At 39.8% G+C, this 15,510-nt stretch overlaps 1 protein-coding gene across 2 annotated transcripts in view; it reads right to left on the minus strand.

Annotated features, from left to right (window-relative positions):
- Positions 1 to 15,510, minus strand: part of raver2 (ribonucleoprotein, PTB-binding 2) — an 88,639-nt gene that overhangs the window by 31,800 nt on the left and 41,329 nt on the right. For both annotated transcript variants that reach the window (XM_086046879.1, XM_086046881.1), the window contains exon 5: positions 4,944 to 5,135. In XM_086046879.1, coding sequence (XP_085903005.1) covers positions 4,944 to 5,135 — 192 coding nt within the window. The remainder of the gene's footprint in view (positions 1 to 4,943; positions 5,136 to 15,510) is intronic.

Raw genomic sequence — 15,510 nt, forward strand, 5'->3', positions numbered from 1 at the left:
AGTGCTTTTGAACACGGCAGCAACTTTGCTGATTAAAACGGAACAGAACCAAGAGAAAACAACCAGTACTTATCTTCATTTCACTTCCTGCTGCCGCCTCCAACGTCTCATCATAGATTCATTGACGCTAAACTTGCGTGCAGCAGTGCGGTTTCCTTCCTGGATAGAAAGATCGATGGCCTTCAACTTGCATCACACGAACTTCTTCGTGTGGGTTCCATGATGAAGTGGCGAGGATTTGAAAATAATGAACAGTTTGTATATTGTCGTCCATGTTCTATCTTCTCAAGAAAAAGTAGCGTATTCTTTGCATTGATTTTTTTCTTAGTTTTTAATCCTAATTCCGATTAGAGCGCCCCAAATGGTGGAAGAAAAAGATACAAAATGGCCACACTTATATAAGCTTCATGGTTCAAAACCTTGGAAAAAAGTAGCAGCTTATAGTTCGGAAAATACGGTAATTCTCTTTGCTTTGTGTTTTTAGTTTTAGACAGTTAACTTCAACTGGAGTGTAATAAATGGCTTGAAACCAGCAACATTGGACTCTTTTTGAGAGACTGTTCGCTATCTGTCAAGCTGTACTCAGTCTGCTCAGGGAGGGCAGAATACTTATGTTATGTTATGTACGTTCTTATAACGTACTTTTGGAACATTTGAGGTCCTTAAAGTTGAGCTTTGTGATTGGAGTTTTATTTATCTTTTTCATTTTTTCTATCTTGAATTCCTGTGTGTCAGGAACAGTTACTGGAACAGTTTATGCACTTTTCAATGGTGACACTTGAATAAATGTCAAATGGCACTTAAGTTAAACTTTGGAAACACATGACTCAGTTTCTTAGATATGTATTTTTAGAATATTTAAGTATCGCAATATTTATTGGATCGCAACCCGAGTATTGGGATTCGTATCGGATCAGGACAAAAGTGTATTGTCCCAGCCCTATTAATTACATTTAATTAGCTAACAATACATTAAGCTTGCTTATTTTGCTGCATTAAATAAGTGTTATTCTTTCATTAGACAATAAAAATGTCATTTCTTTAGGTGTATGTTAAATATTGCAATAATGTCCAAATCGCTTTAGTCAACATCCATATTGCATATTGCATGTTTTTCCAAATTCGTGTAGCCCTAGCGCCATCCGACCACCATCAAACATTTACACCCAGCCGTACACAAGTGTGAGGGACTCTGGAGGCAAAGTGGGGAAGGGCCTTGTCTAAAGACACAAAGAGACACAACTCAGACAGAGCGAGATTCGAGCAGCCAACCCTTCAATCTGCTCTACCTCCTGAGCTAAAGCCGCCCCAAAACGGTGACCGCCACCAAAATTTCTATGCACATTGCTACTCTTGTCCACTTTAACCTGTGAAAATAAAAAAAGTGATCAGCACAATATTTGGGATTTTATTGGCATTAAATATGAGCTCCTATGAGGAAAACCACTACCTCCACCTCCACAAAATCGAAAAGCCGCTCGGAACGCATTGTGTTCATATCTTGGGTACTTATCAAAGAAAGCAAATCTGGCATGACAGAAAATGCATCTAAGATGCTCATTTCCTCATTCTCCTGTAAATGAGCAATGGAGAGTCTAATCCTTATGATATATTCAGAGGTTGATGTGGGAAAAAGTAGAGATGTCCACATACATTTTGATGCCAATTGATCGTTGTTTTTGAAAATTATTAACAATGTAAGAACAATGATTGCTGATGAAAATGCAAGCTAATATCATTTTTTCCTGATTAAAAAAACAAACAAACTGAGCTTGTTAGTGAAAAAAGGACGATCCCGTCCGGATGATCCTGTTCATGGGCATATGAGAGGATGGAGAAGGATGTAATTCACACAGAATAAGGTTCTGTCAGCCATGCAGACAGTCATCAAAACACCCAGATTGAGTTAGCAAATAAATGCATACACACAAACAATGCAATCTAAGCATGAATATAAATCTTATCAACATATATATACCTACATTGTGTCTCAATGGGCATATGAAAGGATGGAGCAGAATAATGTATAATTCACATGGAATAATGTCTGTCAGCCATGCATGTCCTTTACTTCTTGCCCATACCTACTGAACAGCGTTTGCTTTTTCACGAGGAAGTAAGACCATATCAGTGTTTAAAAACTCAGCTCAATTATTATTTGAATTTTGATCATAAAATATCAGCTGATTTAACTAGCTGGCCGAATAATCGGTGTTGCCATAATCACAATTCATAAAAATAAGTTTCATCTTATTGAGCTGGCCTGGGCTGGCTCCTCCCACCACTGTTTTAAAGTTTTGCATATTTAATACCGAATCTACCACTTTACATATTTAACTCATGTGTGTATACGTCACTGATTAATGTATTATAATGAAGTCAATCTCGCATTGATGGGGCATAGCCGATCTGCACGTTTACACTGCAGTTGCTGATACTGACACTACTGCTGATACTTTTTTCCACAGTTCGAAGAGGGCTGATTCTGATCTGATGAAATGCAATTCCATGCATTTTTTTCTATTTAGGTTTCCATATCTGAATTGTGTCAATTGAATCATCATGTGTAAAAACAGCCTAATTTCAGACTAATGATGTTTTGACTTTAACAAATCGAAAGGTCTGGAGTAGCTAACCCACCCATAAATAAATCAAACATGAACCTTAAAATATGTTGCAGGGTTTTCCTGTCTTCTTTTCTTGAGATGGACATTTGGAAATTTCTTGTTTACGTACCTTGATCATGACCTCAGTTTTCAACCTTTTCTATTTGTGTGTGTATATGAGTTAGTCTTGCTGAAGTGTATTAGGTTTCGTCTGTACTCTCATGCTGACACAGGCTGTGAATGGGGGTTTATTTCAGATGGTGGGAGACAATTGAGGAGACTAATCAGCCTTCACAGCTGTAATTACCATGTCAGGGCTTCACTGTCACATTGCTGTTTTGGACGGAATATCAGAGCTACAAGGACTTCCTCAGCCATGGGGGTTTCTTGCATATGTGTCGTGTCAAACCTCAGTGCATCTGAACACTGACTGAGTACTAACCAAACGGCGATGGAGACACAATTAGAAGTAGCTGTCAGAATCTCAGAATGTGCCAACCCCACGTTTACTGTTGCTTTTATTGCTCATCTATGAAGCTCTGAATTTGTTGTATAAGCGTGTATTTCACTGACCGGCAAAAGTGGGTGAGTGTTTGCGTACAGTCCGAATGTTGATTTTTCGTCAGGATTAGTTCAAGGTCCCAAACTGTCGCAGACAGACATTGGCCAAGAGTTGTAATGGTCGCAAACAGTTTTTCTTGGCGACAAGAAAAACAAGAAGAAGCATTTAAATCAACAAAGAGGCAGCAGCTAAACAAACAACGAAGAAGTGCGAACACTCGCGCTCGGAATACTCACGTGTAACGAGAGAGTGGCGTAACTTCGTTCAAATAAATGAACAGTCGACTCAGTACAATACTTACAATACGATTATATTGTGCATACTAACCTGATTAAACACTTATGGATGGAGACATGGTGTACAAGTAAAGGAGTTCCATGTCTGACGCGCTTGCACCAGTGTTAGCATGTCCGACCCTCAGCATCGCACTCAAATCAAAATCAGGCAAGTACAAATGGAATATGGTTAAAATGAGTTCTCTAATAAGATAAAGTAGTCCTAAAACAGCGGCACGGTGGTCGACTGGTTAGCACGTCCGCCTCACAGTTCAGAGGTCGTGGGTTCGATCCCGGCTCCGGCCTCCCTGTGTGGAGTTTGCATGTTCTCCCCGTGCCTGCGTGGGTTTTCTCCGGGCACTCCGGTTTCCTCCCACATTCCAAAAAAAACATGCATGGTAAGTTGATTGGATACTCTAAATTGCACCTAGGTGTGATTGTGAGTGCGGATGTTTGTCTCTGTGTGCCCTGCGATTGGCTGGCAACCAGTTCAGGGTGTCCCCCGCCTACTGCCCAAAGACAGCTGGGATAGGCTCCAGCACGCCCCGCGACCCTTGTGAGGAGAAGCGGTACAGATAATGGATGGATGGATGGATAGTCCTAAAACAGTTGCATTCACTGCAAGAGAGTATTAGTTCACTCCACTTATATTGTATGAACATTGAATGAAGGTTCATGGAACTTGATGCTTTTTAAAAATTTTAACTAGGGTAAAAAAAATAATTCAATAATTATCAATATTGACTCATATCAAATACTTACATCGTGAAACATTTTTCAACCATATCGCCCAGCCCTACTAAGCCCATTATGTTTAAATAAGTATTTATTTCATCTTTATGTTGACCAGTTTATTTGACTTTTTCATAATTTGTGTTGACTTCTTATTAAAGATTAAGTATTAAATGTTAAGATAAAATGAAATTGTCTTTTTTCGACTGGGTCCTTATTTTCAATAGTAAAAAAAAAAAAAAAAAAAAAAGAAAAATCTATATATATCAATATCGACCAATATAAAATACTTATTGTGATTTTTTTTCAGTCATATTGCCCAGCCCTAGTTCATATTCTCACGAATATTAAAAAAAACACATTATTAGATATAAATAAACTGTCTAACCTGCTGCTAAAAAACTAGGAATTAATAATTCAGTTCATATTAAAAGTGAATTGGGGATTTCTCTGCAAAGTTTCTGTTCGGACATACTTCAATTACTGCCATTTAGGCCTCTAACACATAATATAAAATTAAAACTATAATAAAAAAAGAATACATTAATACAATAATAGAATAATATAATTGAAAAATAATTTGGGTGGGAACAAAATAAAATGAGGTGACTCACCTAGTTACTTAATAACTCCCTCACTCACTCCTGTGAATCCATGATGACACTTCATGACATTTCTAGATTGGTTAGTACAGTTGTCACCTAAGGGCTTAAACTTTTAAAATGTAAAACTCCTGCAACTTCATTTCTGAGTGTGCTTCTTACTCACCATACCCTGGGCAGCGATCAGTGCAGCCAGGGTGCTTCTCCCTGAGGTGCCGGGGGTACAGAGTGACAGACGGACCTCCTGTCTTCCCACCAGTTTTCTGTCCATCTCAATCAGCACTGACTCAGCTTGCTCCGCACACTCATATTCCACCACACCGAAGCCACGCACTGGACTCCCTTCATCCTGAGCAAGCTGGGAACATAATGAAGATAATATCAGCATAGTACATAGTTAAGAATTCCCAGGTTTTATTTACCGTAACGGAAAGATTAGAAACACATCACATATTAGCTATTTTAATGGACAATGGATTTTCCCATCAGTATTATAATAATAATGACAACAATCCATCCATCTATCAATTTTCTTCTCCTTATCCGGTGTCGGTTTGCGCTGCAGCAGCTTACGCAAGGAAACACAGACTTCACTCTTCCCAGCCACTTTGTCGACTTCTCCGGGGGCAATCCTGAGGTGTTCCCAGCCGGGAGAAATAATCTCTCAGCGTGTCCTGGGTCGTCTCAGAGGCCTTCTCCCGGTGGGATATGCCTGGTACACCTCATCAGGGTGGCATCTTAGGCACCTTATCTGGCTCCTGTCCATACGGAGGAGTAGCAGCCCTACTCTGCAACTCCCAGATGACTGAGCTTCTCACCCTATCTCCAACGGAGAGCCCGGACACCCTGTGGCGGAAACTCATTTTGGCCGCTTGTATCAGGGATCTTGTTCTATCGGTCACGACCGACAACTTGTGCATAGATGAGGGTGGGAATGTAGATTGAGCTGCAATTTGAGAGCTTCGCCTTTTGGCTCAGCTCATTCTTCACTATGACAGACCGATACAATAAGTCCACATTACTGCATACAATACACTGCACCGTACCGCCTGTCGATCGCCCGTTCCATCTTCCTCTCATTCGTGAACAAGACACAAAGATACTTGAACTCCTCCACTTGGGGCAGGATCTAATTCCTGACACGGAGAGGGTACTCCAGCTTTTTTTGACTGAGGACCATGGACTCTGATTTGGAGTCCGTGCTGAATTTCACCCCAACCACTTAACACTCAATTGCAAACCACTGCAGTGAGAGTGGAGATAAAGGCTTCATGAAGCCAACAGTGCCACATAATCTGCAAAAAGCAAAGATGCAATAATTAGGACACCAAAAGCACCCCCTCAACACCTCGATTGCACCTAGAGATTTTGTCCATAAAGCTTATGAACAGAACGGGCAGAATCTAACACCCACTAGAAACAAATCCGACTTGCGGACCGAACTCTGACATCGGTCGTACAGGGACCGAACAAACAGCCCATATCAGGGATTTGATGCAACCTAAGGATCCACCACAGAATTCCCCAAAGGACATGGTCGAACGCCTTCTCTAAGTCCACAAAAAACACGTAGAGTAGTTGGGCGAACTGCCATGCACCATGCCAAGTGTACAGAGCTGGTTCACTGTTCCACAGCCACAATTCTTCTCCTGAATCTGAGATTTTACTTCCTGACGGACCCTCCTCTCCAACATCTCTGAATAGACCTTACCACGGAGGCTGAGGAGTGTCAATCCCCCTGTAGTTGGAAGATATCCTCTGGTCCAACTTCTTAAAAAGGTGGACCACTCCCCAGTTCACACATTCAGAGGCACTGTCTCCGATGTCCATGCGATGTTGTAGAGGCGTGTCAGCCAGGACAGCCCTACAACATCCACAGTAGGGCTGTTCGATTAAGCGATTTTGAACCAAAACCGAATTTTCAGGATAAAACGACGTTAAAAACGTTCAAATCGGCACGTTCTTTTTTATTTTTATTTTTGGTGTGTCTAAGCCACCGTAGTTTCCTCGGCATTCCGCTTCCTCCCACGAGCGCGCATATCGGAAAAACTACAACACCATCCATAGCTACCGGCGATTTTGCTATTTGCTCAGGCAAGTGAGCGTTTAGTTAATAAATCGGGCAAATATATATCTGTAGTGTAGTGTGTGCCCCGCATGTACAATACAACCTGTGAGCAAGTAACTCAACGTCTGAAAGTCGTCCCTTTTTTTTTTCTCCTCTACAACGGACCTCTGGTCATGACTATGCATCTGTACTTAAGCTTGACAGTGCATTATATTATTGAGTGACAGTTTTGCACTAATCATTGATTTATGTTTAGGTAAAACCAGGGAGAAAGGTGAAAGGCTAGTCACTAGCTGGTTGGCAAAATGACTTGCTGACAAACGGATTAGTTTACAGACTTGACGGTCTACCTTCTCTCATGTTGATGATTCCGTTTCAGATGGTATATGCACTTTCTTCTTTCAATATTGGTTTAATTAAGAACAGATCTGAAATCTATTGTGTAAGTAAAATGCTGTTAATCCCAATGGATTGTTCTGCGTGTATTAAGTTAAATTAACTGGCATTTTGAGTTCAAAGAAAGAAAAATTAAGTTTAAATAAAATACATTCAAAATACTTCATTTTTCATTATTTTTTTATTTTACAAAGAAATCGTAATCGTAAAATCGGGTTTGAGAGAAAATAATCTGGATTTTCTTGTTAGGCAAAATTGAACAGCCCTAATCCACAGCCTTCAGAAACTCGTGGTGGATCTCATCCACCCCTGGGGGCATAGCAACGAGGATCATTTTAACCACCTCTGTGAATATATACAATATCTACACATATAGCATTTAATTGAAAAGATAATACATTTTTTTATTAATGGAATAAAAATAATCTAAAACAAAGTTTCGTTTTGTATGTTGGTTCGGCCCTCGGTAAGCATTCCTCGTTCTCTTGTGGCCCCTTTGCAAAATTATTTGCCCACCCCTGTGGTCACCAGTCAGCCACCATGTTGCCCGGAAAATACTGTAATATAATAACAATAATTTAAGAAATTAAATAATTTTGCTGTTCGTGTCAATGTAAGGGTAGAATAGCTGATCTCAGACCCTAAAATGTTTTAAAAGATAAATCATCATGTGCTTCCCTCACTGCCCCAGTGAGCAGGAGCCTTGCTGAAGTGAATACTCTGAACAGTTCAAAAAGGTTTCTGGTCAATAGATAGTTAGATATAACAGGTATAAGTCTCAAGCTCTGAGTATACTGCTGACCAGGGGTTTTGCTTTCCAGTAAGTAGTATTTTCCAGCTTCTGAGGTAGCTAAATAATGCATTGAAGTTAATGGCTACTGATGGAAAATATTAAGTGATGATGAGTTAATGTTCAATATGTCACACAACATTTTCTCAGTAGTGGCAGAAGAATATATTCACTCTTCCCTGAATGCATCCATTCTTTCTTGATACTGTTCATAGTTTTGAGTGGATTTCAAGAAACAATGTGCATCTACACTGAACAATATATTTTTTCTATTGCAACAATGGGTTGGAATAAATGTACGTTGGAAGCGATTGTACTGAGCATGAAGGCTAATGACCGTTAGCACCCGTCCTCAATGTATCAAGAGAACCAAAATTTCCCTCCCACCTTGTATCTACTCATTTGACGTTTGGTGCCTCCGGTCTGAACAGAAGATGCATAGAGGGAATAAGAGAGGAAAATGGATATGTGTGTCGAGGAGTGGGTCGATAGGCCATTATCATCAGCATACATTAAACAAACTGCATGGAAATTATGTGAATCACTCTCCCACTTCAGGGATAGATGGATGGATGCAGACACAGCGGAAGTGGAGATGGCAAGATGGGAAAAAAGCTGGGTAGAGGAGTGAGTGGGAAAGAAAAACAAATAAAATGTGCTCATTATTATTCGTATGTGCAGACATGAGAGATGGCGGGTAAAATGCAAAACTTATTACATCAATATTTATTCAACACGATTTGAGTGAAAACTGCATGCGAGCTATCAACTTTGTGTGCAAGACTGAGTAACAATGCAAAAAGCCAGTGAGCTACCTGAATCAGCACTCACATTTTATTTAAAATTAAATTTCTAATTCCATGAAAATTATGTTCACGGCGATACCATGATGTAATGTAATTGTTGGATGGGGGCAGGTCAATTAATGATAGACTATGTGCTTTTTACTGTATGCCATTTTTATTCGAATCATTCGGAAGCTGTTCTACCAAACCTAAAAGGAAATATAATACCTTCTTAAGGTGGAAGTTGGAAAAATGCCGTGTCAGGGCATGTCTCGACTGTGTGTGGTAATTGAAAAGTGATTGATCAGCTCAACATTCTGTTACTTTGATCATTTTTCATAAAAAGGAAGTCAATATTTAGGTTGATAGTAGTAACGACAAATGCATGGTTATAGACAAGCACAACGTATCCCACTTGAGATACTCAAATTGTTTGAGATAATGCAGGGGTCACCAACATGGTGCCCATGGGCTCCAGGTCACCCTCAAGGACCATATGAGTAGCTTATGTGCCTGGTTGAGAAAATAGCCCACTAGCGATGGGACATTATGATTCCCTAGGAATGTTGTGGAAGTGATCATTTGAAAATGAGAACACTTGCAGAGATTTACAGAAATAAAATGTTGCATATTGATTTATCTGCTTCCTACCTTTTTAAATCATTGTTGAAATCAATAACATGATTAATGTCTTCACATAGACGAATATCATTGAAATACCACATAATAAATGATAATTTAGCTAATATTTCAGAAGTGCATATCAAACTCGTAGTCGCAACGTGCCAGGAGTTCCAAAAAATGAAAATCTGTCAAAATGCAGTCTGGTTGGAATGGCCAACCTGAATACAACGTGACAAGAATTCCGAAAAACCAATTACGCGTTGCAAATAAATGGAACTTTTTGGAGAAAATGGCCTTTGGGGGGGGGGACACTTTTGTGTTACATACAGTTTGTTATTCTTAACCAAACATTCACTGTTAATTTATATCTGAGGATGAATATTTAATGGTATTTTACTTTTTTTTTTCTAAATAAAGTAAGATAGTGTTCTAACATCAGAAATTTACAGCACTCCGTAATTTGACTTTTAATTCACATGCTATGGATGAATATTTGACAGTATTTTACAATTATTATTTTTTAAAAAAACAGCAAGATAATGTTGTAAATTCACCATAAATTTGCAGAAATTCATTACGTTGTGATTTTAAGGACTGGAATGGCTGTTTAGGAAATCCCTAATTTGAGGGGGGCAATTTGTACTGCCTATCTAGTCTACAGTTAGGTTAAGACTGAAAGCATGATCACAAAAGTATGTTCACAGCATTATTATCATTATTATTATTATTATTATTATTATGGAGTGTGTATTTTCTTTAAAAACATTTTAGTCATCAGAAATATATTTTTTTTTTATACGCCAGCACTGTATAGTGACAGGTAGAAAAATTAAATGTTCTTCCAAAGGATGGCAAAAGTTATAGTCAGCCCGCATTGTTGACATTAATCCAACAGAATAAGTCATGGCTCCCTGCAAATATATCATCTTTTCGTCCTTCACATGCATGCCATTTATTCTGCTATACTAAATATTTGTTGCCAGTACTATTGTGTCTACAAATCTTGCGCCGTGTAGCTGCGGACAAAAATATTTAATGAGGAGTGAAGATTAGCAAGAAGGAAGTAAAAGGTATTCGTAGCTTCCTCGCATAAAAATTTTACATAGGTTGAATGATCGCCCAGTCAAACCTTTGTGCCAATGAGGAGAAAATGACTGTAAATGTCAGCATAAAGTGCAGGAAATTTTGGGACGTGGGTGCTGAAGAAAAGTAAAACGAAAGTGATCGGTACAGAAAATGTGTGTGTGTATGTATACTGCAGCAATAAATATATTTGGGGGTAATTATAATTGTATATATTTCTACATATTACAGATCCAGCAGGAAGGTCCTTCTCACTCCTATTGGCAGACCGAAAAAAGAAGGTAAAAATGTATGTAACAACTGGAGTGTTGCTCACATTGTTCAACATATTGTCGGTGGTGGGCGATTTGGCAAAAATATCATATCACAATTTTTAAAAAATAAAATCACGATCATGATTTTATCATGATTCTTTTTTTTCGTTTTTTTTTTAGACTAATTTGCACATTTTTGACCTTTTTTTTTCACGTTAAACATCCATCCATCCATTATCTATACCGCTTATCCTCACAAGGGTCGCGGGGCGTGCTGGAGCCTATCCCAGCTGTCTTCGGGCAGTAGGCGGGGGACACCCTGAATTGGTTGCCAGCCAATCGCAGGGCACACAGAGACAAACATCCGCACTCACTATCACACCTAGGGGCAATTTAGAGAGTACAATCAACTTACCATGCATGTTTTTAGAATGTGGGAGGAAACCAGAGTACCCGGAGAAAACCCACGCAGGCACGGGGAGAACATGCAAACTCCACGCAGGGAGGCCGGAGCCGGGATCGAACCCACGACCTCTGAACTCTGAGGCGGACGTGCTAACCAGTCGACCGCCCACGTTAAACATATAAAACATATTTAAAATGTATACAAAACCCTAAAAGAAAAAGACATTTTAAGCCAGCTAAGCTTTCTGAACAGGTTTTAATTTGAATAGTGACAAGTTTTTATCAAGATGTGCAGTGAATGTAAGCATAAAAACACAGCTCGTAATGCAGGTCTAGTGCTTTGAAGAGTCTTTAAAAGCCCTCGTTTTTCACTGTTTTAATAGGAATCATGTCTTCAGCACGGTAATAAGTCATTGCCTCAGTTACTTCCTTACACTGCTTGCTTGTTTTTTCATATGGAGTGCTTTTGTTAAATGACTGTGTTACCGTGGGTTGTGTCAGCTTGGAGCTAGTGGCTGCCTCTGGCCACCATGTGTCTGATCTCCGTTTGCTTTGGCTGTCGGCGTAGTTTTTTGGGTGCCGTCTCTGCGAGATTAAACAGATTTGTCGTGTTGCCATCTGACTTCCGAACCGAGTCTCTGCAAACTTTGCAAATAACTGGTTTGCGCTTTCTCCTCCGAGGAAAAGCCGAACCAAATCGACACTCTGGATGTGGAGTTTCTTTTCGGGACCAACACTGCTTCGTGGTGACTTTCCGCTATAGCTTCCAGCTACTACAAACAAACAGGGAGGCGGGGAGTGCCACGTACGGTGCACTGTGCGTGCTGTGATTGGTTGGTCGGGTATGCGTCAGCGCCATAGAGCTAAACTGTATAGAATGTGCCCTGAAGACGATCAAACGATCTTTCGGCTTTATGAGATCGTCAACACGTTAAAAGTCCATCTAATATCGTCATATCGCCCACCCCTAAGGCACACTATGGCAATGTCAGCAGTCACACAGGGACTGCAATGAAAGTTGACAATGAATCCTACAATTTACCTTTTAAAATGCAAGTTATTCCTCCCCACACTACCAATTATTATGAACCAAGCAGTGTGTCTGAAAGCTCTTGACCTCCAGTTGTGGTCCCAGGCAACAAATACTGACTGGTGGGAATAAGACACAACAGAACATGCCATGCCATCCTAGATTTACTCTTAAAATTCTACCGTTTAGTCACCTTGTGGTCAGTGTTTGCCATTTTCTCCATCATCCCAACATCTCCATCCGGCCATAATTCCCGCTTCAGTAATAGTAGTATTATTTTTTTCTTTTACCTTCTGCTCTCTCCACCCTTCCAGGCTGACTCAAACTTAACTGCTGTCTGGAGGGCCCTTCCCTGAGCAGCAGATTTATAGTCCTCAGGGTTAAGACTGCAGGTTAAGTGCACTCTGATCAGAAAAAGTGACAAGGCTCTGCCCAACTAATACGCGAGAAGGAGAACAGGCTTTGAGTCTAAGCTAATGTATCAAACGGCTTACAATACAGGACAAATAAATACAATGAAAAAATACAAATGTGACAAATGTAAGTGGTCATGAATCAGCAAAAAGCAGTAGATAAATCCTAAATCCTAAAAATGAGCATATTTCCAGGAGTATCAAAGCAAAGTCCTTTCGTGCAGTGGCACTCAATGAGGGCTACCTTTTACACCACCTTCTAGAGCTGGTTTTACTCAAATATGTCTTGATGATGGTGATGTAATATAATATAAAAAAAACAATCCAACTGATGCGTTGAGTCTTAACTACAGCTAATTTAATTTGAACAAGTGCATAAAATTACAATGACTAGGCTGTTTTATTTTGCTTGTTCTACTACCCTTTTGAATATCCAGCATGTTTCATTTGTCCAAGATATGACGCTGTATTGGTGTGCATGATTCCACAAGCCTTGAGAAGTAAATACTGCAGTGCAGTAATATACGGTACACAAATACATTATACATTAAGAATATAAAATCACTGAGCCATAGGTCAAAGCCTACTGGCTATGTAACAGTGAAGCAACATGAGCTTAACGCCCACAAAGCACCATGGGACTAGAATGGAGGGGGTCTATTGATTTCTATGTGGGAGAGGCCAGAGGGGTGGAGCTAAAACTGGAAAGGCAATAGATGACATATACAGTAGTACCCAGTGAGTGATGTCAAAATGGGCATGTGGGGGTGGAGTGGATGGAATAGAACAGGGTGGTGTGTAGCGCAGATGAAGTGAGCGAGTTAGAAGAGGAGAAAGCAGAAAGGAAGAGTAGAAGGGTGGGGCCGATATCACAGCAGATACACCTCACTATGGAAACCGTTGCTTAATGAGGGTATTTGGGGGCATAGAAGTATACAGACGCTCAAATTTTACATCACTACCTTGCAGTTGAACTCATTAAGGAATAATTAATGAAGTGGATACAACTTTTAACATGCACAAAGAAAATTATAAGTTGAAGTAGAGAAAAACGACTGATCAAACTAAAGTAAAACCTTCAGAAATTAATTTAACAATATATTAATTGTGAAGAAAATAGCAGAATGTATTACACAACTCTTTTGCATTGGATATACTGCAGTGGTCATAATGTTATGGCTGGTGGGTGTAAATTAGGCGTGGGCGATATATGGGCAAAAAAAATATCTCAATATTTTTTCAAAAAACTCGATAACAAAATAATTTGACGATATTGTACAAAAATATTTTAAATCTGCACTTGCTTCACAGACCAATTGTGGATGGACAGCGTTTGTGAACAACATCTCTTTTAAATTGCTAAATACAGCTTCTGCAAAACATAATGATATTCAATGACAATATTTAACAATAAAGAACAACAACGTGTGTATAGACTTACATTGCTTTTTGGGAATATTTGTCATTTGAATGTCTCTGCTGTTATTCCATAATGATGTCAGATTTTGAGCTGCAGTAAGTACTGGTGTACCACTGCCAACTACTAGAGAAATCAGAACGAGAAAAGGTGTTAACTACAGCAATCAGAATGGGAAAAAATGTATTTGATATGTGACGTGTGACCAAGTGTCACCCGGCGAGGGGAAAAAAAGACGTCGTGATGACAACACCCATTTCCACACATTGCCCAACGTATTCAGAATAAAGTTGAACAACAAAACTGCAATTTACTGAAAAGTGCATTTTCCCACACATTCATCACTGTGATCCTGGCGTCACACTAATAAACCGTTGTAGTTTGTGCAACATGCCTTGGGAATACAGGCTAGTTATGAATGATGCCGACTAAAAGCGTGTAAACTGATTGTTAACCGATCATCCAGGATGTCACGTTTGACTTGCTCGCTACAGTACTGAGTGGGCATGTGTGTGAGTGCGTGCGTGCGTTTATATTTGTTGGTTCAACTCTGAGACTCTTTTCTGAGTGTGCGTGTTTAAGCTTTTGTTTAGCGTGCTTGCACGGTCACCAGGTTTTCCTCGTTATCCATATGGCTCGTGGTGCAACAGAATCGCTCTTCACGGTGACCGTTTTGGCACATCTAACAATGTTATTTCCACCGACGTCAGTCTTGTCAACCTCAAACCATTTATAGACTACGGACGACGTGGACTCGCGCCTTGCTATTATTGCCCGCTAGACACTCCTCCATACTTGAAACGTAGCTTGGCTGCAGTGCGGACATAGTCACGTGACCGGGTCCTGCCCGCTGATTCGGCGAATGATTATCACTTCCTCCTCCTCTGTGCACACTGCACACTGATTTTCAGTATTTCCTCATACTTTGCGGCCGTCGACTGACTCGAGTCAGAGGCAGTATTAATACTCGATAATGTAAAATTACACATCGTGAAAGCAAGATTGACGATGATATCGATAACGATATATATCGCCCACCTGTAGTGTAAACAATCATTAGCGATTAAAAACATTAAACTGACTCATAAATTCACTTTGCAATCGATCCAATGCATCCAATGTGATCCCCAATAAATTTAGCAAACAGGTAATATGTCACATAACACATATAACATAAATACTATTTATTATGGAATTATGTTTTCATGTCGCTACATTTGGCTACAATCACTGCCGATGACACCAGCAATTCATATGCATCCCCAGAGGAAAGCCTCTCAAACATCTTTTTTGGTACTTGATCAAGTAGAAAGGAGCAGTTAGAGGATGAATTAAAATGTTTGGGTTTACCACATCTCTTCCTGCTCCACTAAGCACATTAGTATGCAGCTGAGGTAAGCTCAGCTTCTGAAATTCTCCTTTTAAGTGTATCTCAACGTTACATAAACATATTGAATTTATTGGCTAG

This window comes from Filicampus tigris, chromosome 12, assembly GCF_054856515.1.
Source record: "Filicampus tigris isolate MCC_2025a chromosome 12, RoL_Ftig_1.0, whole genome shotgun sequence".
In the NCBI taxonomy this organism is placed as follows: domain Eukaryota; kingdom Metazoa; phylum Chordata; class Actinopteri; order Syngnathiformes; family Syngnathidae; genus Filicampus; species Filicampus tigris.